The 24,905-nt window shown below is 39.5% G+C and overlaps 1 protein-coding gene across 1 annotated transcript in view; it reads right to left on the bottom strand.

Moving 5' to 3' along the window:
* LOC109911303 (threonylcarbamoyladenosine tRNA methylthiotransferase-like) overlaps positions 1-24,905 on the bottom strand; it is a 401,376-nt gene that overhangs the window by 302,736 nt on the left and 73,735 nt on the right. Inside the window, exon 3 of the mRNA XM_048608917.1 lies at positions 5,484-5,650. Within this exon, the coding sequence (XP_048464874.1) occupies positions 5,484-5,650 (167 nt within the window). The remainder of the gene's footprint in view (positions 1-5,483; positions 5,651-24,905) is intronic.

Here is a 24,905-nt window from a genome sequence, read left to right as displayed (position 1 = left end):
TCATCCAGCTCTACACCTTGTTATCTCAGATTCTCCAGCATCGGCAGTTCCTACTATCTCTGTAACAATTTTAACGTCACCTAACTATTCTAATCACTTTTTCTATCACTTGGCCTATGACCTTGTACACCGCGGCAATGAAAGTATACATTTAAGTAGTATTTAGATGTAATGACGTTTCTGCACTACTATCCCTACAGGCAGTGAGTTCCAGATTCACACCATCCTCACTTCCCCTCTAAATCTCCTGACCCTTATTTTAAATCTATGCCCCCTGGTATTGACCACTCCACTAAGGGGAAAAGTCTCTTACTGTCTACCCTGTTTATTCTCATAATTTTATGCATTTCAATAATGCCCCTCCTCATTCATCTCTGCTCCAAGGGGAAATAACCCCAGTCAATCCAATCTCTCTCCAGCTGAGGCAACATCCTGATAGATCTCCTCCACATCCTCTCCAATGCAATCACATTTCCTCTAATGTCAATTCCAAAACAACACACAATGCTCTAGTTGTGGTCGAACCAACCTTTTATACAGTGCCAGCATAATCTCCCTGCTCTTAAGCTCTATGCCTGGGATAATGAAGGAAAGTATCCCGTACGCCTTTAGAGCCGTTGTGAAGAACAGTCACTGGACCCAAAACACAAACTCTGTTTTCTCTCCACAGATGCTGCCATACCTGCTGATTTTTTTCAGCAATTTCTTGTTTTTTTTCCGATTTCCAGAATCTGCAGTTCTTTGTTTTTTTTTTGCCTTCTTAACCACTTTACCTACCTGTCGTTTTACCTTACGAGACTGGTGGACATGCACATCAAGGTCTCTTTGATCCTCATGCTTCTCAGGATCCAACTGTTCATTGTGTATTCCATCGCCTTATCTGTCCTGCACAAGTGCATCACCTCACACATATCTGGATTGCATTCCATTTGTCATCAAATATCCCATCTACATCCTCTTGTAATCTAAAGCTATCCTTCTCACTATTTACCATGCTACCAGTTTTCGCATAATCTGCAAACTTACTGATCAACCCTCCTCCGTCAAGTCTAAATTACTTATATATACCACAAACTGCAGGACCCAAACATTGATTCCTGCAGAACCCCACTGGACACAGGCTTTGTGGCATAAAAACACCCACCCATCCATCACCCTCTGCTTTTTGTCACTCAGCCAATTCTATATCCAATTTGCCAAATTTCCTTGGATCCCATGTGTTCTTACCTTCACTATCAGGCTCCCAGGCAAGACCTTATCAAAAGCTTTCCAAGTCGACCACGTCAAATATATTGCCCTCAGTACACATCTGACTGAACTTTTCAAAGAGTTAATCAAGTTGATAAGACATGCCCCCGTATTCTCTTCAGATTACAGGTTAGGGGGTACAAGGCTAATGATTTAATGACAGAGTTCTCTTTGTTATAAACTTACATTTGAATGAAACTCCTTCTATATCTTAAAAGGAAATCAATATTATCACAAGACAACTCAGGCGTTCCACTCCCAGACATCCTAGAAGTCCTCCTATTTCAAGGACCGTAACTTCCCCCCCCTCCGGTGATCAAAAATGCCCTCAACTGCATCTCTTGCATTTCCCACACTTCTGGCCTCACAACACTTCTCCCCAACAAAAATAAAGACAGAATCCCCCTTGTTCTCACATATCACCCCACCAACCTCCACATCATTCTGCGCCACTTCCACCACCTACAATCTGACGTCACAACCAAACAGATATTTTCCTCCCCACCCCATCTGCCTTTTGTAGGGACCGTTCTGTCCGCGACTCCCTCATCCACTCCACAATCCCCTCTAACCCCACCACCCCCAGCACTTTTCCCGCAATGGCAGGAAGTGCTGCACCTGCCCCTACACCTCCCCCTTCACCTCCATTCAAGGCACAAAACAAACCTTCCATATCAGACAGGGGTTCACCTGCACATCCGTCAACTTGGTCTACTGTATCTGCTGCTCCTGATGTGGCCTCCTCTACACGTTGGTGAGACCAAGCGTAGACTCGGAAATGGTTTTGTAGAGCATCTGTGCTCTGTATGCAACAAACGACAATACCTTCTGGTCGCCAACCATTTTAACTCCTCCTCCCACTCCCTGGGTGACATGTCCACCCTGGGCCTCCTCCAGTGTCACAATGACACAACCCCCAAACTGGAGGAGCAACACCTCATATTCCACCTTGGGAGCCTACAGTCTGATGGCCTAAACATGGAATTCACCAGTTTTAAAATTTCCCCACCCCAACCCCCCAACTCATCCCATGTCCAACCCTTCCTCCTTGACCTGACACAACCTGTCCATTTTCTCTCTCACCTATCCACCCCTCCCATTCCACTGACCAATCCCCACCACACCCTACTTGCACTCACCTATTGCCATCTCACCTACCTTCCCCAGGCCCACCCCTCCTTTCATTTTCCAGCTCTCTTCTCCCTCCCCTTTTCTGAAGGAAATGTCAACTTTCCTACTCCTCTGATGTTGCCTGGCCCACTGTGTTCCTCCAGTTCCTCACTATATTGTCTCAGGTTGCATTTACATCTGCTCTATCACCCATAATCAAGAAAAAAACCTTGAGCAGGGAGCTTTAACACAGTCTCCTGGATTTTATAGGCTCAAAGTCAACAAGGAATGAGATAATTGGCTCCTTTCCTGCCTCAACACATGCAAACGGCGATATATAGATATGGCCCAGAAGCCCAACTGATTTCCTTCTATTCCACCAATGATAGCATCAACTTCAGTGATAGGCACAAAGATGCATTACAGTACACTCTCAAGCAGTGGCAGAGATACAATTGATGACCTTTTTGAAAGAGCGGCAGTTCAGTGTAATTGAAACTTCTAATTTTCTCAAGTCTACAAACTGTAAAAGGTTCCAGGTTTCAGTTCTGCTGGAAGCATAAATTACAATCCGACTGATGATCTTCTGCACCAGCTAAGTTACTCTGAACATATCCTGGTGCAGCATTGACAGAAGTTGCTCCCACACAGTTGTAAACTCATCATGATTCTGCTGTGAAGATACCTTGTGTAAATAAATATCACCATCTCAGAAAGCAGAATGAGTGTCATGATAAAGGCACAGCAGCAAAGTTCCAAACTAAACCTTGTACATTAATTTTATCAAGGGCTGTTCTGTATGTGAACAATGGAACACCACTGCCCAGCAGCAATGGGATGCCCTGTGATCAATATCACTGTTTCACTTTCATTATGACTACAGTGCCAACTTTGCATTTTGCCATCTTTTACTCTGGTATACAGTGTTTTGGTGTCCCTGCCAAGTATTAGTAGAACTCAAATCTTGAAATTTCTGTTTTCAAGAGTCAGATATTTGTGACTGAAACCCACTAACATTTATTGTTTATAATTTTCACTGTATTAATGGTGGTTTCTTTGGAAGGGTAAGGTGGTGGTGGAAAGAATTATTTTAACAAACTATTAGTCGACTCAGTTGATGGCTTATGGAAGCTAGAGCTACGTAAACTGATAACTTTTTTTGGTTGTCTGTGTCGATCATTCTTTGCATTTTAGGAAATATCCTGCGTGGACAGTAGTAAAGTATCAAGTGAACAGTGTATTTCAGTGGCACATTCAGAATAAATATGCCTAGGCTTTTGTGAGGGCCACATATAAAGCTTAAATTTGTATTTTCATTATTTTTTTCATATCTCCACTCACTTTCCGAATAGATCTTAATGATCTGACTTAGGGTAATCTATTAATAGGTAACAGTGCCAGCAGTAGTCATTTCTGAACCTCTAACTTAACAAAATTCAAGGAAGCAATACTTCCATGTGGGACTCACAGGTGCCATCCCACTGATTAAGGAATCCTTTGGTTCCCACATCCATTCCTGGAATATATTATTCCGTAATTTGTGTTGTTTTATCCAACCAAACCAAAAAACAAAGGAATCATCCAGCAGAAATTCTGAGCTCTTAAGTGTAACCATTTTTATTAGAAAATGGTATGTATCATTAATATGAAAAGCAAGCTTCCATAGAATGATGGAAACAGAACATCTACTGTAAAAATTTCACTTCAGAGTAAAGAATCTCAAATTAGATCTTGAAAATGTTATTTTGTCAACATAAATTGGCAAGTGTACATTTAAGAGATGCAAGCTATAGCAACTGAGTCATACTGGACTTAATGACAAAGCTCTCAGATAGAATGCCACATTTTTCAAAGGAGCACCATTGCTGATTTTATCTATTATGGCAGAATCTAACATAGGTACTTCTATCATTGTCCCTTGAACAATTATCAAATTAAGCTGAAATTTATAGAAAACATTTCCTTACAGAGCAGACAGATAGAATTTGAAGAAATTTATCTGAAATCATTGTTAAGAGTCTAAGAATTAGTTCAAAAATAAAATTAGTTTGTTGCTTTGAAAAGTGCAACAAATGATTTTGGAATTGGCAGGGGAATGAGATTAGATGAGACAGTTTTATGTAGCAAACCTCTGTACGTACATAAAAGGCCAGATCCAATTCCGTGTTGGAATATTTTATAATTTTAAAATTGAAAGGCATTTTGAGATCTTTCCAAAATGTCAACATGAAAATCAGATTATCATGTTTACTTTCCTCTGGTTTCTAACGTGAATCGAAAAAGAGTATAGTGATTTAAGCTCACACTAGTTTTTTGTTTTAAAAACTGTTACATAAACATAAATCATTTCCTACAATAGCAACTGAAAAGAGAATACGGTGGCATATTTGCCTTCGACGACTAGAAAAGAAATGCACAAACAACAGTACTGAACATCACATGTAATAATGGAAAACATTCAGCTGCATTTTTATTCTTAAATGCTCCTTTAAAGAAAAGTTGTAACCATTGTTGGGATGGGCTCAATTTAATCAAACTGAAAACAAGAGTTCATGGCCTCTGTTAATAGGAGTGTTAGCACAGGTTCAAAATCTGCTTCCTGCACATCAGCAGCATGAAAGAAAGATGACAAGTCTGTGAAAACAAAAGGGCTTAGTTACTAAACTCAGGAAAGGCCAACCCTGAAATGGCTCATTTATACAGAGGACATACTAGAATAGACCATCAGGAAGAAACTCAGCGAGGAATTGGGTGCAGCCTCTGGAGGAGAGGATGGTAATAAAGGTTATAAGAAGTAATCAAGAAACTTTCTGCTAGACACTTACCACAAAAAAAACAGTGGAGGTTGTTGTTCATTAAAAATTAGAACAATTTAGTCTACCAGACTACTGGCTCCAGACTATGCGTTTATCAGCCTGCTGCACTTTTTTATAGCTTGTGGATGTATTCTGCACTAATGCTGTATATAACAATATTCACCATCATGGGAAAACTACATCACTCAACTTCAACTTCAGACTCTACAAAGGTGAGTGTACTGCATCATCAGAAGAAACCAAGGACTTAAGTTTGTTGCATATCAAGATAAAGGGTATTCCGAGGCTATTAGCAACATCTTTCCTTACCTCCAGATGTTCTAAAATATATGGAGGATTGGTCATACCAAGCCTCAGCATTGCTCCCTCAGGAATAACTTCCACCAGTTTCCAAAGCAGTGTTGGAAGGTCTGTCCCAATGTCTCTTCCATAAGCCCCTGTGTCTTCACTAGTCAGCCATATTTCACAGACACCTTCTGTTTGAGGGGGAAAGAAAAAGAGGAAAAAATGTAAACTCTTTCACATTTTGCTTTCTGCATTCATCAACAATGTGGACAATTAGTTCTGATTGGCATGTAGCTTTAGCTTCTAAAGTGTATCATTTTAGTGTTTATTGATATCTATCACCTGGGTACACTAGGTGACATACATCAAGTTCTAAACAACACAAAGCACTGGAATGACTAAAAATTAATTATTATATCAGTTTTCAAAATGCCAATTTTATACACTTTTTAAAAAACTTATATAAACATTACTTATTTTTTAAGGATGGAGTTTAAAGTCTGAACATAAATGTACTTGCAACAAAACGCACAAAAATAAACACTAAAAAGAATCTTTTCTCTCACACCATCTTGCAATGGAAACTAAGGTCTGGTTATTGGCACTTGTTGAAATTGACCTCCCAACAGGTTTTTAAAATTAATATAGCTAGACTTACACTCGTCAATTGTTATGTTGTCTTTCTACAAGCATTACCCAACAAATTCTAATTTTAATGCTGCAAGCTTCAACTACAATTATTATTCATGAGTTCCACAACTAGTGCAAACACCCAACAATATCTTCTTTAACAAACATCATTATATTTCCATCTGAATAGTGAACTATTTTCACCTTTATTTGGATGGAGATCATGATGGAAAATTACCCTTACATTATTAGGTGTTCAGTAAGGGAAGCAAGAGAATTTTATGGAAACTCCACTCCTGTGCAAAACAACACTGAATTCTTACTGTGAACTAGGTGGAGACTGGAAGCCCCCTGTTGAGCTGAGGCATTAAATTAAATCAAATGAAGAGGAAACAGCTGTAGCAGTAAATCATCAACAGGCAAGAGCTCCTCAACTTCCACGAGAATATCAACAGAAGAATTAGCAGTCTAATATGGTGTTCAAAAAATGCATGAAGATTTATTAAATAGGACAGAACAATTATCAAACTTCTTTACCCGAAGTAAAAAATAGGATATCATCTTCATACATTAAACAACAATCCCACTCCCCACTCAGCCTAATAAATGACTGGGATTGAAATTGGCCATCATAAGAATGTGTTCAGAACAAACTTCTTGTTTCCTACAAAATACTGTGTATTTTGTAATTGGGAAAGTCAGATAAAGGGAAGGAGCCCCAAAAAACAAATATGGATTATACATTAAAAGGAATATTGTCTTTGCATTTGAAAATAATCACTGACTTTACTCAATTTCTCTCCTGTTTCTACAATTTAGAACAATGTATCCGTGTTTAAACAATGATTGCAGATGATTGGAGGCAGAGCCCAACAGTGTGAGGAAACTGAACACCAAAAAGTAACACATTCATCCAAGGTACTTCAGCAATCTGTCAGTTAGTACAGCTCTCTCACACCATTCAATTCAACTATTCTCTGAGCTAATTCACTGACAAAGCATTCTGATGTGTCAAGGTTCAAAAATAAAACAGGGAGAAGACCTATAACTTAAATAGCAATGGGGCTTGCAAAAAAAAACTTAGTAAAAAGCTCAGTAATTAAAACCTAGAAGAGTCCCATAGAGATACAGGAAGAATAATACTTAGCAAAAACATAGTGGCATGTACTTTATAGTCAGCAGGAAACAAATAACTCCTGCCTTTATTACACCTATGTTTGCTATCAGACATCCTGTGCAATACTACACTAGAACTTAAACACTTAATTTATATTCAAATGATTAGCTAAAAAAAACACCTGACGCTGTGAATTTGGGTCCTGTGTTATGATCAGGTAAGCAACATGAATCAGCTCCTCTACTTAAGTTGCTCAGTCAGTTGCAACAAATATTTTATTTTTCAGCATGCAGCTAGATCACATTTCAATTAAAATGCAATACTAATCATGATTAAGGAGGCAATTACTAGGTGTTCTTGAGTGAAAGAAAGCAAAATTTTATTATTCTCTGAGAAAAATAATCAAACATGACATCAGACAAGAGCAAAACACACATATAAAGTTTAAAATGGGTGTGTCCAATACAAAGAAAAAATGTGGTTTAAAAGTTCTTAGACACCAAAATAAATTCAAAGTGCTGGAAAAACTCAGAAGGTCTGGCAGCATCTATGAAGAGAGAAATAGAGCCAATGTTTCGAGTACAATGATGCTTCTTCAGAACATGCTTTAGTTCTGAAGAAGAATCATGTTAACTTTCTCTCCACAGACGCTGCCAGATCTGCTGGTTTTTCCAGCCATTCCTTTTTGTTTCAGATCATCAGCATCCAATTTTTTAACTTTTATTTTCAGTTGCAAGACTTGAACCGGAGGCTACGTCTGTATAACTGACATTTCACATCCTCAGCGGTAGTGAAATTTATAGATTCCTTGAATTTTTGGTGAAAGGTTGTTTCTCCAATTTGCTTTAATACTGGTGTTGGCTTCCATGAGGTTGAGCTGTAAGCAAGGGAAGAGAGAGAGCAAGCCTTTCAATATTCATGATTCCTTTTCTTTCCCTTTGTCTGCTGCTCTGCCAAGTAGTGATTGAAATATAGTCCACTTGTGTATTCCTGAGTCTGACTCCATTGTTTTTGCAAGTTGAATCATTGCAGGCAACATTACATGTCCATTGTATGCATTTTCTCCTAAAAGTAAATCAAAACAGAAGATGGGGGGTTCTTAACTTCTGCCTCAATCTGTGGTCAAGTGATCACTGCAACTATTTTAAGTCCATGTTTTATCATTTTTTAATATCATTTTAGTCCTTGAATGTCTAAGTGATAAAATCAGATGATGAATGTTGATAATCCATACATTGTCATTATCATGCCAACTGTGTCACCAGTACAAAAAAAAACTACGCATTTTTGAACAATCAGAACACAGAATCCTCATTAAGGTATGCAGAATTGAAGGAGGGTCATTGGACCTGAAACGTTAACTCTGCTTTCTCTCTACAGGTGCTGCCTTACCTGCTGAGTTTTTCCAGCAATTTATGATTTTGCTGTTGATACAGAATTGAACCTGGGAGAATAAGTTAGAATCATTAATGCAAATGTAAAATCATACACCTAACGTATAAAGGAGAAAAGTTGAATTTAAGAAAGACAAAAGAGACAAAAATTAAAAAAAATGTTTATTTATATCTCAACACCCCATCCATTTTCAACATTCAGATTGTAAATCACTGTCACATAGAGGCCTTATGCGTAACATATACATGACGCACTGCATCTCATACAGACTCCTTTGACAGTACTTCCCAAGCCTATAGCCTCTATCACCAAGAAGGACAATGGCAGCAGTTTCATTGCAGCACCACTACCCGCAAGTTTTGTCCAAGTCAGACACTAAGCTGAGTCAAAATTCTGGAACTCCTTTCCTAACAGTACTGTAAGTGCAGCAACACTTCAACAACTGCAGCAAATTAAGAAGTTAACTCATCAATACCTTCTCAAGGACAAGTCTGAATAAGTATTGAATACTGGCCTAGCCAGCAGGGCCCACGAAATACCTCCACGGAGGCTGGTATCCCATCACAAGTCACTGTTTATTTACATGTGCATAATACTTGACACTGGTTCGGCTACCTCAGAGCCAGCTCTCAAAGTGAACAGAACCTCTGACACTCCTGTTTATATCTGTTTGTCAGGGTTCCCTGATTAGCTGATTTAACATCCAATCAGGGAATTCATTCTATGAAGTCCACCTGGCTGCCCTCGTTACAATCACTAGATCACACCTCCTCTAAAATCCAGGACACAGGCCTGTTCTCTTTCTTGTAGCTGCTTCTGGGGCATTTTTGCACTAGGTCCAGTTCCTCCGACTCAGCCTCAGATACAAATAATAGTGTACCAGACTGTAGTCCGCCTCTTGCATCTGGAATGTCTCGGAACAAATTCATCCTCTTCGTCAGGCGGTAAAGGCATCGAGGCTGTGACATCCAACGTGTCCATCTCAGACTCCAAGGTTTCTTGGATGCTAGATTGAGGAGGAGAACCCACAGATTCCGACAGCCTTTCTAGCTATTCTAAGGGGCTGGGTATTGTTTTGCTCATGCCCTGTTTGAGAGTTTGCAGTTTTCCTGTGGTCTACATGCTTGTTCAGGACTGCCTCATCAACCCAAACTTTGAATTTCACGGGACTTGACCTCACATTGACCATGCTGCTTAACTCATGCAGGGCCATTTCTGTGGTTTCTGCACCAAACTTCATCCCCTGAAGTAAATTGTCTCGCTCGCTTAGAGGAATGCTCTTTGGCATGTCATTCCTGATGCCATTTCACCACACCACTAACCCCAACTTCTCCCCCTCAAAAAAAAGGTCCAGAAACATCAGATTTAACTTGGTGCAGACTCTTTCCCCCTTTAGCAACTCTGCTGGAACTATTCCTGTAGTTGCAAGAGGAATGGTATGATAATCAAACAGGAACCAAGTCAGTTGATATTGAATGAAGCTGTAGGCTGTTTCTTTAAGCCTGCTTTCAAAGTTTGGACTGCTCTTTCTCCCAGACCTTTGGTTGATGGATGGTATGGAGCTGACCTTATATGCTGAATGCCATTCGACTTTCGGAAATATTCGAAGTCCCTGCTGGTAAATGATGGCCTGTTGTCTGTGACCAACACATCCAGGAGCCTGTGTATTGCAAGAGGCCCCCCTATGTTTGACTATGCATGACTATCTATGCATGTCCAACATCTTTGAAAGTTCTTAGTCATTGTGGACACCCATTCAGCACAGGAAAGGGCCAGCACAAATTGAGAGTTTACGTGGCCATTCCCATGAATGTGAGGGAGCTGCTGGCTGCAATTCTTTTCTTTGTTGGCAATCCAAGGAAAGACCTAAGCTCCAGTACTGACATGGGAGTTGGGGCATCTTGATCACCCTCACTTTATCTTCTGAGTGTAACATGGTCTTGTCCACTCTGTAGCCCAACTAGGTCACTTGGGGTGCCTGGAATACACATTTTTCTAAGTGCCCTTTATTGGTTTTCCCTGTTATCAGCATGTCATCCAGATAAATAGCTACCTGGGGTAGACCTTGTACAATGTTCTCCATCGTCCTATGATAAATGGCACAGGCTGATGTTAGCCCAAATGGCAGTCTCATATATTGGTACAAAGCCCTATGGGTATCAATTGTAGAATACTTCTGGGAATCTTCATCTAACCACAATTGAAGGTATGCATGGTTCGTGTCCAGCTTCGTACACCAGCTTTGCGTACAAGTCCTCCATGCAAGGGACTGGATATTTGTCCAGCTGTGAGAATCGGTTTACGTTTGTTTAAAATCCCCACAAAGGCAAACCAACTCATCAGGCTTCACAATCGGTATGACAAGTGCTGCCCATTCCACAAACTGGACTGGTTTGATGATTTCTTTGCCTTCCAGCATCCTGATTTCTGCCTCTACTTTTGCACGTAAGGCAAATGGTACTGGGCGGGTCTTGCAGAATCGTGGAATTGCTTTCTGGTCAACATGCAAGGTGGCTTTGGCTCTGTTAGTCCCTAGATCTTACTGAAAGACATCCAGGTATTTAATTAGGATGTCACTCAGGCAAAAAATTTCTCATCAAAAATGCTGAGCCAAAGTGAATCCTTATAAACCAATTTCGCTGCATTAGGCTTACGCCCGAGCTTTTCACTATAATCAATGGTAACTGAACCAGCTGCTTCTTATAGGAGACCGGAACCAAAGTTTGACCCTTAATCTGTAAAGGTTCACTGGGATAGGTTCTCAGTGTAGCTGATGTCTTACACAAATTTAAGGGTTAGAGTCCACAGCGAATTTTATTAAAGACTGATTCTGTAATCACTGATACAGCCGTGCCAGTATCAACTTCCATTAGAACCAGGTGACCATTTAGCCTGATGTTTATTTTGATTAGTTCTGATCTAGATGTTGCTAAACAATTTAACTGTTCCTAGCCAGATGTTGGTGGGCTTTCCAGGGTATGCACTCGTCTGGATACCAGCCTATGAGTTCTCTTACTCAATTCAGGCCTAGTGGGACGCTTTTCTGTCTCCAGTCCACATACAAGGAGCAACTACAACAGTTTGCCAGCCTGGATGCTGAAGAAAATATTAGCTGTTTAGCCGAGGCTTGGCTTTGTTTTGCTGTGGGCTGATGCAGAAACCCTCTCTTCTATGTAAGTCCTGAGTGAGGCTATGCAATTGCTTTCACTCAACTGGTGTCCCCCAAGCTCAGTCAGCTTGGCGAGGGTGCCCGCTTCCATCAGAATACCCTGCAACTCATATCCTCACTTGTTGCATTTTCGAATGCAAAAGCCAGCTGTAATGCATGTTTGAAGTCCAGTTGGTCTTGAGCTATTAGGCGTTTTTGCATGATTACATCATTAATCCTATGTACCAAACGGTGTCTCAGCATCTCACTAAAGGTTAAATCAAAGTCACATGCCTCTGCCAATTATCTTAACCTCATCAAAAATCCTGACACGGATTCCCCTGATTCTCGAACTGCCGAGTAAAACCAATAATGTCTCAGAATTACAGGAGGCTTAGAGTCATAATATTCAACTCTTCAAAGGTTTTACTATCTGCTGCTTTAGAGAAAGTTAGGGTCCTAATAACCAAAAAAGCTGCGGGTCCACACGCTGTCAGGAGAATTACTCGTTCTTTTTCATCTGCCCCAATGTCATTTGCCTGGAAAAAATAATGCATTCTTTCCATATACTGGGCCTAGTCTTCAATGGCAAGATCGAACCCAGTCAATCTTCCCACATAACGGCATGATGCCAGAAATGCTTACCCCATCTCAAAGACAACTGTTGTGAGAGAATTTCTTCACAACTGTAGCTTTTTCTCTCTTGTCGCCACTAAAATAATACCACAGAGGTCGTTATCCTGTCACCAAGTCACCATATATGTACATGTGCACAATACTTGAAACTGGTTCAACTCTCTCGTGGCCAGCTCTCAAAGTGACAGAAGCCCTGACAATCTTGTTTATATCTGTCAGCCATGGGTCCCTGATTCTGGCTGTTAACCTGATCTAATCAGGCAACTCATGTTCTATGATGTCCACCTGGCTGACTTCTTTATAATCACTACAGCCCATCTTGCATGAACAAATAAAGAAAATCACAACAAGTACTAAAGCATTAAAGAAACAGATTTCACAGCTGTAAAAATTATTTTTAAATGCCACAAGTGTTAAGTAATAGTAATTAAGAGTTATCAGGGTTTTATAAACAAATTATTGGGGTGCACAAGCCTGAATATTTTCTGGCACCTTAGTGTGTATCTGTCACTTATGTACTGCTACCTCATATTTGCTACCTGATTTTAACTTATGCCAGGGAGGTGATGACCCAGTGGTACTATTGCCAGATTATTAATCCAGAAATGTAGCTAATGTTCTGGGGAGCCAGATTCAAAGTTCATCATGGGATAAAATATGTGGATTTAAGAATCTGGCGATGACTATGAAACCACTGCCAGAACAGATGAATGGATGAAACATAACGGCCTCCTCCAGTGGCTCAAGCATTACAGAAACCAGTCTTCAGCCACTTTGATTCACTCCAGATGATATCAAGGAACAGTTGGAGGAACTGGACAACATTTCGGCAATAGCACTGAAGACTTGCGCTCCAGACCTTGTTGTACCCCTAGAAACCTGCAACACTGGCATCTACTGGACATTGTGGGAAATTGCCCAGGCATGTCCTGTACTCAAAAAACAGAGCAAAGCCAATCTGGCCCTATCAATTGCCACCCTATCAGCCTACTTTCGATCATCAATAAAGTGATGGAAGGGGTCATCAGCAGTGCTATCAAGCTGCATCTGCTAACAACCTACTCACTGATGTCCAGTTTTGACATCAAGCTGAGCACTCAGTTTCTTCCCTCATTACAGCGTTAGTCCAAATATTTACAGAAGAGCTGAATTCCAGAGGTGAGGTGAGAGGTTCAGCCCTTGGCATCAAGGACACATTTATGAATGTGGCATCAAGGAGCTCTAGTAAAACTGGAATCAAGGGGCATCAGTGGACAAATTCTCTGCAAGTTGGAGTTGTACCTGGTACAGAGGAAAATGGTTGTGGTTGTTGGAAGTCAGTCATCTCAGTTCTAGGATATTTCTGAGGACCTTCAGAGTTGTGTCCTAGGCCCAAACCATCTTGAGTTGCTTCATCAATGACCTTCCTTCCATCTCAAGGTCAGAAGTGGGTATGTTCATTGATAATTGTTCATGTTCGACATCATTCACAACTCCTTAGATATTGTCTATGTTGAAAAGCAACAAGACCTGGAAAATATCCAGGCTTGGGCTGAAAAAGTGGCAATGACATTCTCCAATAAGAGATAATCTAACAATCACCCTTCCAGTTTTAATGGTGTTATGATCATTGAATCTCCACTATCAACATCCTGGGTGTTATCAATGACCAGAAAATACAGTGGCTACAAGAGCAGTTCAGAGGCAAGGAATGCTGCAATCAGTAACTAACCTCCTGGCTCACCAAAACCGGTTGATTATCCACAAGGCACGAGTCAGGAGTGTGATGGAATACTCCATGCTTGCATGGAAGACTGCAGCTCCAGCAACACTCAAGAAGCTTGACACCATCCAGGATAAACCTGCGCTCTTGACTGGAACCACACCCACTTTCATCCACTCACTCCTACTCATGCTCAGTAGCAGCAGTTTGCAGCATCTACAAAATGCATTGCAGAAATATGACAAATATCCTTAGGCAGTACCCTCCAAAGCCTTGACCACTTCCATTTGGAAAGACAAAGGCAGCAGAGACATGCGACCACTATTACATGCAAGTTCCTCTCCAAGGCACTCACCATTCTGATTTCAAAATATATCATCATTCCTTCATTGTTTCTGGTCAAAACCATGGAATTCCCTCCTTAACAGCATTGTGGGTCTACCCACAACACATGGACTGCAGCAGTTCAAGAGTGCAGCTCACAACCACATTCTCAAGGGCAACTAGGGACAAATATTAATTGCTGACCAGCTAGCAACACACCTATCCCATGAGTGAATACGGAAAGTATTTAACAACAGTATATTTGCATAGTGTAGCTTCTGGTAGTCATGGGTGATCAACTCAAACAGCAACGTATGATCTGAAAAAGTGATTTTGAAGTGAAACATTAACTCCATTTCTCTTTACTAGATGTAGTGAGTTTATTCAACATTTTGTGTTTTTGTTTTAGATTTCTATCTACACTATCTTGGTTTTATTACATTTGAACAGCAACCTCTTGATTTTACATTAAAATTATTCAAAGAAATTATGGATAACTTAGGAGCACAACAATTTAAACCAAACTGCGTATCATTCAAAATTGCAGGGAGCATTAGATCAATGTCAGCAAACTTTAAAGACCATATTGAGGGCCTATAGCCAAGAGTACCCAGAAGAAATGGAATAAAGGAAATCGATTTGTACTTTTTGCAAATAGGGATGTACCTAATGAATCAACTAAATTTAGTCCATTTGAATTAGTGTTTGGACATGTGATGAGAGGATCACTGAAATTAATTAAGGAAAAATTGGTGAGTTAAGAGTTCAGAGACTACATACTCGGACTGTGTGTCACATTTTAGAGAGAGATTAACTAGGGCAGGTGAATTGGTTAGGCAGCAATTAAAAGTGGTACATCAGGAAGTTGAGAAGAGATCAAAAATTTGTAGTTTTGCTAGTGGAGATAAAGTGTTAGCATTAGTATCAGTGGTAGATGAAGCTTTAAAAGCAAGGTTTAGTGGGCCTTATCAAATCGAAAGGAAATTGAGTGAGGTGAACTATTTGATAAGGATGCCAGATAGAAGGAAAACTCAGTGTGCCACATTAACATACTCAAACGGTATTTTGATAGGGAAGGAAAACAAAAGGACAATGTGTTGTGTTATTTGTTACAATACAGAGTGAAGAACCAAGTTCAGATGATTCTGAATTTGACATTCCTCAAATTAAATTGAGGAGGCTCTCAAAAATTGGGATAAATGACTGAGTTACCTTCCAGAGGAAAATCAAAATGACCTGAGTTATTACAATCACATGGAGATGTTTGTGGGAATAAGCTGGGAAGTACGAAACTGATTATGCATGATGTAGGTATGGGAAATGCTGTTCCATGCAAGCAACATCCTTACGGGCTTATCCTTCTAAAATTGGTACAGTTTCAAAAAGAGATTGAAAGCATGTTCAGAGACAACTTAATTGAAGAGAGTTGCAGAAAATGGAGTTCATCTAAAGCGATGATTCCAAAACCAGATGGCACCCAATGACTACGAATGGACTATCGCAAAGTCAAGGTAGTTACAAAATCCAATTTGTATCTTATTTCACATCTGGAAGACTGCATTGAGAAGGTGGGAAAAGCAACGTATATTTCTAAACTAGACTTACTCAGAGGATACTGGCAGGTACCTTTATTCGAAAGAGCGAAGGAAATTTCGGCTTTTGTGACACTGAATGGACATTACCAGTTTAAAGTCATGCCAATTGGTATGAAGAATGTACCAGCCACTTTTCAAAGACTAACCAATAAAGTCATTTTGGGGTTACTCAATTGTGTGGAAAACATAGACAATTTGGTGATTTTTAGTCACACATGGAAGGAACATGTGATGCATCTAGCAGAATTGTTCAATCAACTTCAGGAGACAGGCTTGGCGATAAACTTGGCTACGAGTGGGTTCACAAAAGCCCAAGTCATGTTTCCTGGGCCATACCATTGGACGTGGATAGATGGTCCCATGGGATGTGAAAACAAAGGTTACTGCGAAGTTCCCATACCATCGATGATGACAGAAGTACTACAATTCTTGGAACTGAGTGGCTATTATTGAGAATTTTAAATTTTTGGACTACTGACTGGATTGTTGAAGAAGGGCAGAAAACTGCAGTGGACGGAAGTGTGTCAGAAGGCATTTAACAGCCTGAAAGCTATGTTGGCTACCACTTCAGTGTTAGCAATACCTAATTATGCAAAACCATTCAAGGGGGCTATTGATCTGATTGATGTGGGTGTCGGTGCTGTACTCTTACAAAACGACAAGAGGATAGAAAGATTTAAGTATTTCTCCCAAAAAATTGAATATTCATCGAAAGAAATATTCCAACATTGAGAAGGGAACCTTAAGTTTGGTGTTGCAACACTTCGACATTGATGTTGCCAGTAACATATCTGAGGCAACTGTGTATACTGATCATAAGTCCTTAATGACTTTGGAAAAATTAAAGGATAAAAATACCCAATTGTTTAGATTGAGTTTATTGTTATGAGCATTCAATTTGAAAATTATAAATGTGGCAGGATGAGGGAACGTAATTGCCAATGCATTTTTATGACTTTAATGAAGGAAAGCAGAAATATTCGGTGGCAGTAGAAACAGGCTGAGATGGGATGTCGTACTGAATGTTTGCATACATAGGTTTGGTGTTATATCGTACAACAGCGCAAGATTAAATTCTTTGAAAATGAAGCCATATTTGTATATTGATGGCTCCTTTCTTTCTAAGTGAGGAGGTGTGATGATGCCATGCCTTTTAAGAGATGTTCTGTCCTGTTTCTCTTCAAGAGGGGTGGTGACACCATGGTGACGACATGTCTGCTTCAGAAGCAGTGGGTAAACAGCTTTGAACTCTCTATTTTTAATTAAATAAAAGAAGCATGAGTAGGTGCAGTCAGGTTCACATAGACCCAGGGTTTTAGGTTTTGCTTTCAATTAGGGTTTTGGTGTTGAAGCTGATAGATACAGCTCTCTCTTTCTGCTGCAGCAAACACCTTCAGTTCTCTCTCTGCTGCTGGACTGTTTCTTCCTGTGTTCCTTTCTCCCAGACTGGAGATAGCACGTGAGGAAAATCTGTTTTGCTGAATTTGCCTTTACCAAGAGTGCGTTTATGGGTTGCTGCTATTTTGGAACAGTTGATGATTAGCAGTTAAATAAAATATATTATTTTGTTAAGTGTTTTGATAAAGTCAAAGTTATGCTAATGCTTCTTATTTTCTGTATTTTGACCGTTATAAGAATGAAATGTGTTTTGCTTAAAGCCTATCAGTGGACCAATCGAATCACGTCTGGAACACAGTGCCTTACACTTGCCTTTAAACAGAATAAAAGTTACGGTCTAGACTGTCTTCTTGATACACTTTGAGGGGTTTCGGTCTGGTTCATAACAAGATGATACACTTGCTTTGTTTGAATCCATCAATACATTTAAGAATTTCCTTCCACATCTTAATGGGCTCTTTCCAACAGTTAAACACATATTTGAAATGCTATAGCGAACAGATCTCCCTTTCCTGAATATCCTAGTTGAGAAATCAGTCAATGGTGCACACTTATACTATTTAACACAAGCCTACTCCCATTGTTCAATAAACACATTGAGGTTCTAACAATTTCTGGTAAACAACATAAGCCATGCTTTCCACTAACAGGATATTATAATCAACCCAAAAAGACATTTGGCCTATCACACAAATTAAAAAATAAGGTGTGAGTTCTAATGCCAGTGTGATACTTGATATGTATTCCAATGACTGGCAGATCAATAAAGCAGCATATTACTTCCGTTCTTTAAAATCAAATTTGAAATAATTTTCTAAACATCACAATGCAATATTTATTAAACTTATCATGGCTCAGAAGTCCATTTTGTACATGTTTTTCACTTGGTATTGCTCTGAAACTTACTGTGTTAGCATTCTACACTTCTAGACTGCAGCAAAGATTTGGAAATAGCCGGTATTTTGGGATCATTCACTAAAATGTCACTAATACAGCATGACTCCTGAAATACTTTATAACTGTATTATCATGTTTTGACTGGGCATGATACGCAAGTTACAATACAGTGCTACTGTTATGGCCCAAATTAATGTCACACATATATGCACGGAATTCAGAGAGGATACAAGTAACATCCAAGAAATAGCTGTAAATCAGGAGTTGAAAGGGAGGTAGGATCCCAAGAAAATCACAACTACTGAGGAAATGCAACTGAGTAAATTAATAGAACTGAGAGCTGACAAGTACCAAGTCCTAATGGATTTCATCCTAAGGTGATGAAAGATTATCAGGGATATGTAGCAACATACAGTTAAAGTTAAAATCAGATCAGCCATGATCTTATTGAATGGTGGAGCATCCTCAAAGGGCTGACTGGCCTACTCTTGTTCTTGTTCCACAACAAGCAGGCTAATTATGAGTTTTTATGGTCATATTATATAAAATAATCAACTTTGCAGAAAAAGCTAAACTAATTAACAGCTATGATTCACTATTACTTAAACTGAATAAAGAAACTAAGAGATTAGTTGAGATGAAGTAGCTTTCTTTTAACAAAGGAAAACCAGTGTAGAGAATAGAAATATGACTTTTATCACAGCACTGACAATGAGACATGAGAAAACAATAGCTTTCATCCTACATAATGGATTAGGCTGCTGATGATAAATGATGTTTTAAAATTCAAGAAAGGTTTTGAACAAAACAAATGGGTGCCTTAGATGTTCAAATATAAATTCTTTCCTGTCATGCTGACTTCCTAATGTGAATAGGAACACTATCTGTTGCTGTGACATCTCTACAAGCTGATGAAAGTTTAGGCTCTGGCCCAGAACTAGCGATTCCTCCCAATACAAAACACTCCCCCTTCCTCACCATATTATAATCAATACATTCACATCTTCAGATTGGCCTCCCTTGCAAAGTGTTTTCAATGTGGTCTTCAGGACTAAGTCCATTTAAAATTTCTTCAGTCTGCAGAAAATTTCAGAACAATTTACCAAGGGACTGGCTCAGCGAAACATTACTCTAAGTCACCTTTGGCCTTACAGCCAATTGATGTATTAGCTACAACCTTGTTGCAGCATGTATAGTTTACATTTTATATTCTTCAATCTAATCCAAGATACAGGCTATTCAAAGTTACTGACTTAAACCATTCATAGCAAGCAGAGTTTTTTTTTAAATCCCCACGTTCTTCACACCATATGACCATTTAATTTTCATGTTTCTCCATATTTCATCATTATTGTACAAAGTTGGACTGTGCATTGATTGTGTTTTAACTACCATTTACATAAAACTTAAACCTCACCATCAACAAACATGGTGAAAAGAAATATATTTTCCCTTAATGAGAGATTTCTTTTAACATTTATAAAGCCTGCTGTATGCTATGTTTGTTCCACTAACCTTTCCAAAAAGAAATTAAATAGCTGCAGAAAATCTGAAGGACATGCGTGAAAAGTAACAGCTTGATGACTCTCATGTGCATCAATCAAGATTTTCAGCTAAAGCAGAACAGAACTAAAAGACTTGGGCAGATAGCATGATAATATTCAGCTATTCTGCCTCCATAGCGGCAATTCTACACCTTAGTACATCTATCTTACATGGAGGATTACTGGAATAAAACATCATTCTGATGAATCAAGTGCAGCAATTTTTCAATGACCAGTTTGAGGAAATGACAGTGGAATGAAAAGTAAAAATTAGCGTGTGGTGGAAAAACAGAGTGAGCTGTTGGATATTTAAATAAATCATGTCAAACTCCAGCATGCCTTCAAAAAAAATTCTTGCCTACCTCACTCTCAACCATCAGGTCTTGCTGCCAACTTCCTTGGTTCTTGCAGTTTACATTTTCATTTCTATTTTGTTCATTTATCAAAACGCCACATCCCACATCAATTAAAACCCACGAGAAAAGTTGAAAATAGGTATATCAGGAATTGCTGGGAGAAACCATTGGCACACAGAAATAAACAACCGATTCAGCTGCATCACTGCTTTTTGAAAATTCTTAGACAAACAGTGCAATCTCAGATTTTACATTAGATACATGCATGGCCAAACCACGTGGGATCAGATTTTGTTCCCTCTATTTACCTTAAATTTTTTGCAACTGAGGCAATGTTTGAAATTCAACAGAGTTACTTCCAAATCAGTTGAGAAGTTTTTAGAAACTGGGATTTTGCTTGGTGACAGGGAGTTGGAACCTGATGCGCAATGGACAAAATTGAACTAAATAAATCAGTTTATTTAAATACATATTACTAGTTTATTTTAAGACTAGTTTCTAATTTAAGGGGTTTCTCACAATAAACTTCCATTACAATCTGTGCAATGGTCAGTGACACATGCTCAATGAGATATGAAAGAAAAAGGAATTCTCTTGTGCTACCCCTTTTTTAAATTCAAGATATCCCAAAGCTCTGCACAAGCAGTGAATTCGGAAATGCATTGTCACTGTGTTATGTAGGGAAATGTGGAAGCCCATTTGTGCGTGAGCCCATATATAAAGAAATTAGATACATGACAAGATACTCTTTTTCATAAGATTAGTTGAATAATAGATATCAGTGGGACACTAGGAACATTTTCTTGCTTCTTTTCAGCACTACAGAATTTGTGGCAGCAGGTTTTAATACCTTGCCTAAAAGGCAGGTCCTGCAACAGTACAACATTCCCCGATTGTTACATTTCAATGCATGATGAGCTTAAACAGTAATGTCACTTGTAATCCAGAGCAACACGACGTGTGTTCTAGGGATAGGGATTCAAGTCTAACCATGGCAGATGGTGAAATGTGAATTCGACTAAACTTTAGAATGAAAAGCTAGCCTAATGGCAAGCATATAACCACTGTCAATTGTCGTAAAAATCCAACTGGTTTAGAAACGTTCACTAGGGCAAACTAGGACTAGGAAAGGAAATCTGCTATACTTCCTTGGTCTGGCCTACATGTGACTCCAAAACCATAACAAAATGGTTAGCTCTAAACTGCCCTCCAAAATGGCCTAGCAAGCCTCTCGGTTCTAGGGCAATTCAGGATGGAGAATAAATGCTGGATTAGCCAGTGAGACCCACATCAAATGAGAGAAGTAAAATAAAAGAGATTTGAATACACTATCTCCTCACTCAGAATGCAAGAGGGACTATTAATGCAAGATTACACACTACAGTAAGAATAATAAAACAAAGTTTGGCTGTAATGTTTTAGTACGTATTGAATATGCTCTTCAAAATGTTTCACAAAATTATCAGGCCAAAATAACAAAGCTGACAATGATCGGTCATCAACCTAAAACATGGGCCCAGATCTTCCAATATGGGAAGGCACCGCCAACATGACTTTTTTTTAAAGAATCCCTACAGTGTGGAAACAGGCTCTTTGTCCCAACAAGTCCATATCGAACCTCAGAGCATCCCACCCAGACCCATCCCCCTGCAATCCACCTAATGTACACATCCCTGAACACGACGGGCAATTTAACACAGCCAATTCACCTAGCCTCGACATCTTTGGGCTGTGGGAGGAAACCGGAGCACCCGGAGGAAATCCACACAGAAACGGGGAGAATGTGCAAACTCTACACAGACAGTTGCCTAAGGGTAGAATCGAACCCGGGTCCCTGGTGCTGTGAGGCAGTAGTGCTAACCACTGAGCCACCATGCCGCCCTTATGTTACTGATGAGCCTCGGAGCCCTTAGAATCCGAGGCTGATCAGGAAAACCCTGGCTCAATACAAACAGGAGATTTAGAATCTCCTCAGTTCTGAGGACTTACTCCAAGCTGACTGGCCACAGCCAGGGTACTGTGCACAAGTAAATAAGGGATGACTTGGTGATGCGGTACCGGCCTCTGTGCAGTTATTTCGAATGGTAATGAAGCTCAGATTGAAATTTTTATTTTAAATTCCTAGATTAATAAAGTGCAATACATAAACTTTATCAAGAACTTAGCCTCAAAAGTCATGCATGGCACACCTGCTGCTACTTACTGGAAATTTACAGGATGCTGAGGGAACTTTAATCCAGGTGGGCCTTATTTACCAAGCCATCCAAATTAATATTAACCTCTTCAATTGGGATGGATGAGCAAATCAAACATGTTCCACAATAGGTTAAAGTGAATGCTTTACGCTATCTGCATTGCACCATGATTCACCAGAATGAAGCAGATTTGAGCAGGTTACCCTTTACTTACCTGGTGTCTTGCATAGTTTTACATAAAGAGGTTTTTGTAGCTGTTCTAAGGCCGGTCAGCAGTGTAGGTTTAAGTACATCTACTGGAGTGTCAAAGGAAGGAAAGTGAACACCCCTTCCTCTCTCGCCAAACTAAATTTGGTGCTTACTGCCTTCTCTCATGAACCACAGATCATGTTCACTATTTCCTCGGTCAGTGCTCATCATCACCTTCAAAATTGGTCACCAGACCAGCACACTCCCACTCCTTCAACCATGAATTGTGCTCACCCTTATCCACTCATCACCAAAATAAGGGCAGTGGTCATCACACTCCAAGTCTTGGCTAACAGACAGGGCCATTTCTGATGAAGGGTCTAGGCCCGAAACGTCAGCCTTACTGCTCCTATGATGCTGCTTGGCCTGCTGTGTTCATCCAGCTCTGCACCTTGTTGTCTCAGATTTTCCAGCATCTGCAGTTCCTACTATCTCTGATACAATCCTGTCTTGCACTTGTTTTGCTGACTCATTTTCCGAAATTGCTCGCTCTTGCCCAGTCAATGTCATGAGAATGTCAGGTGGAGATGGGCGGTGTGGTGGAGCATTTCTCCGGAGTGAGAGGGGGACAAATTCACTGTTGAGGGTGGTAGTGTCATGAGGTGGGAATGTTAATTAGGTGGATGTTCACTCTAAATAAAAAAAATGCCAGGCGTGGGATAACAAATAGTTGTAGTCACCCAACCTTGGGACATTTAAACTCAACAAAACATGGCATCTACTGCCATAAAAAAAAGGGGAGATGAATATCCTGTCCTAAGAAGGAACAGGTGAATTTCAGGTACACTCCACAATCGGGACTGGAAGGACCATGAGAAACATGGAGCTTGGCCCTAACATAAAAAATAGGAGCAGAGTGGAAATCTGTCAGTGATTGCCACCCCTAGGAAGATTTGAGCCAACATAGTTTCGATCTAGAGGTTGATTCAAACACAAGCTTCACAAGATGAGGCCAGTGGCTAGTCACTACTCTCATGGCGCATTTGCTCTTGGGCATCCTCTTGACAGGTGATTCCTTCATCCGTTCTCAAACTAGTTTTTTTTTCTTTTACACCAAATTGCCTTGCTGTAGGGGTTATTTGACCAGTTAGCAAATGTTATAACTTATAGCAATCTTCATACTTCATTTCTTGCATGGGAGGATCCAGTCTGCCAGTCATCATGCGTGATCTGCTCTGTGTAGGCATGCCTTATTCGCACGTATCTTCTCGGCAATATGGTCCATACTGCCTGTTTGATGCTATGTGTCAACATTTAGGAGTGTATAACCTTAAACATGTATTTCTGATTTGAAAAACTGAATGACTCCCAAAGTGACTCCATTTATTCACAAGAAAATGGGATCTTCTCATAATCTAGGTACACTTACCTGCAACTATCTGAGATATTCTGGAGATAACAAAATCTGATTAATGGATCCAGTAAATTCACGAATATATACAGTCAACAAGCAACAGCATCAGAACCATAATTATTCAGAATAAAGTCATATGACAAACTCAATTTGCTGTGACTAAAGGTGTCACTCACACTATAAAAATACCATCTAAGTTTAAACAAAATTTTAACAAATAGATGGCAATTTGCAATGTCTTTTTTGACATCAAATACAGTTGATATAAATGCAGTAACAATTGTTAGGTACAGTCATAAGCTCAATCATCATAATTCGTTATAATTTATGTACAATCCAACTACTGCAAAATGATGAATTAGAAATCAATATAAATATAACTACATTATATTCGAAAGGACTGCTGAGTTAAATAAAACCACCCTTTTTTTTCCCTCTGAATGGCTAATCTTTGATGACTTACATAGTTGTTTTAAACTCAATATTTTATCATGGTATCCCTTTCAGACGTGATGGCTGAAGTAAAAATGAACTACAAATGACAACACGTCAAGACATTCATGTAAATCAGTTTATGAAGCAGCAAACAAGTTCAATACTTTGTCTTCATGAAAGGACACTGTATGCCAAATCACAAAGGACCAATGCTAAGGAATTTTGCTTCATTTACATTATTGTGAACTGTATCAATTTAACCTTTTACACGCTGAATGCATCTGTTATGTTGTTATTTGAAATAGGAACTGTAATGTTATGCACATAAATACTTAAGAACGCAAGGTACCACATCACTCACTAGTTAACCACTAGAAATGTATCACTTTGCAAGTAATGATGAATACAAGAAATACATTCAACGTCAGCTTCAATATTTGTATCTAAAGATGTGATTATTCCAGATATCTA

Source organism: Rhincodon typus, chromosome 2 (genome assembly GCF_021869965.1).
Source record: "Rhincodon typus isolate 14 chromosome 2, sRhiTyp1.1, whole genome shotgun sequence".
NCBI lineage: Eukaryota > Metazoa > Chordata > Chondrichthyes > Orectolobiformes > Rhincodontidae > Rhincodon > Rhincodon typus.
This window is presented reverse-complemented; position numbering and strand designations above follow the sequence as displayed.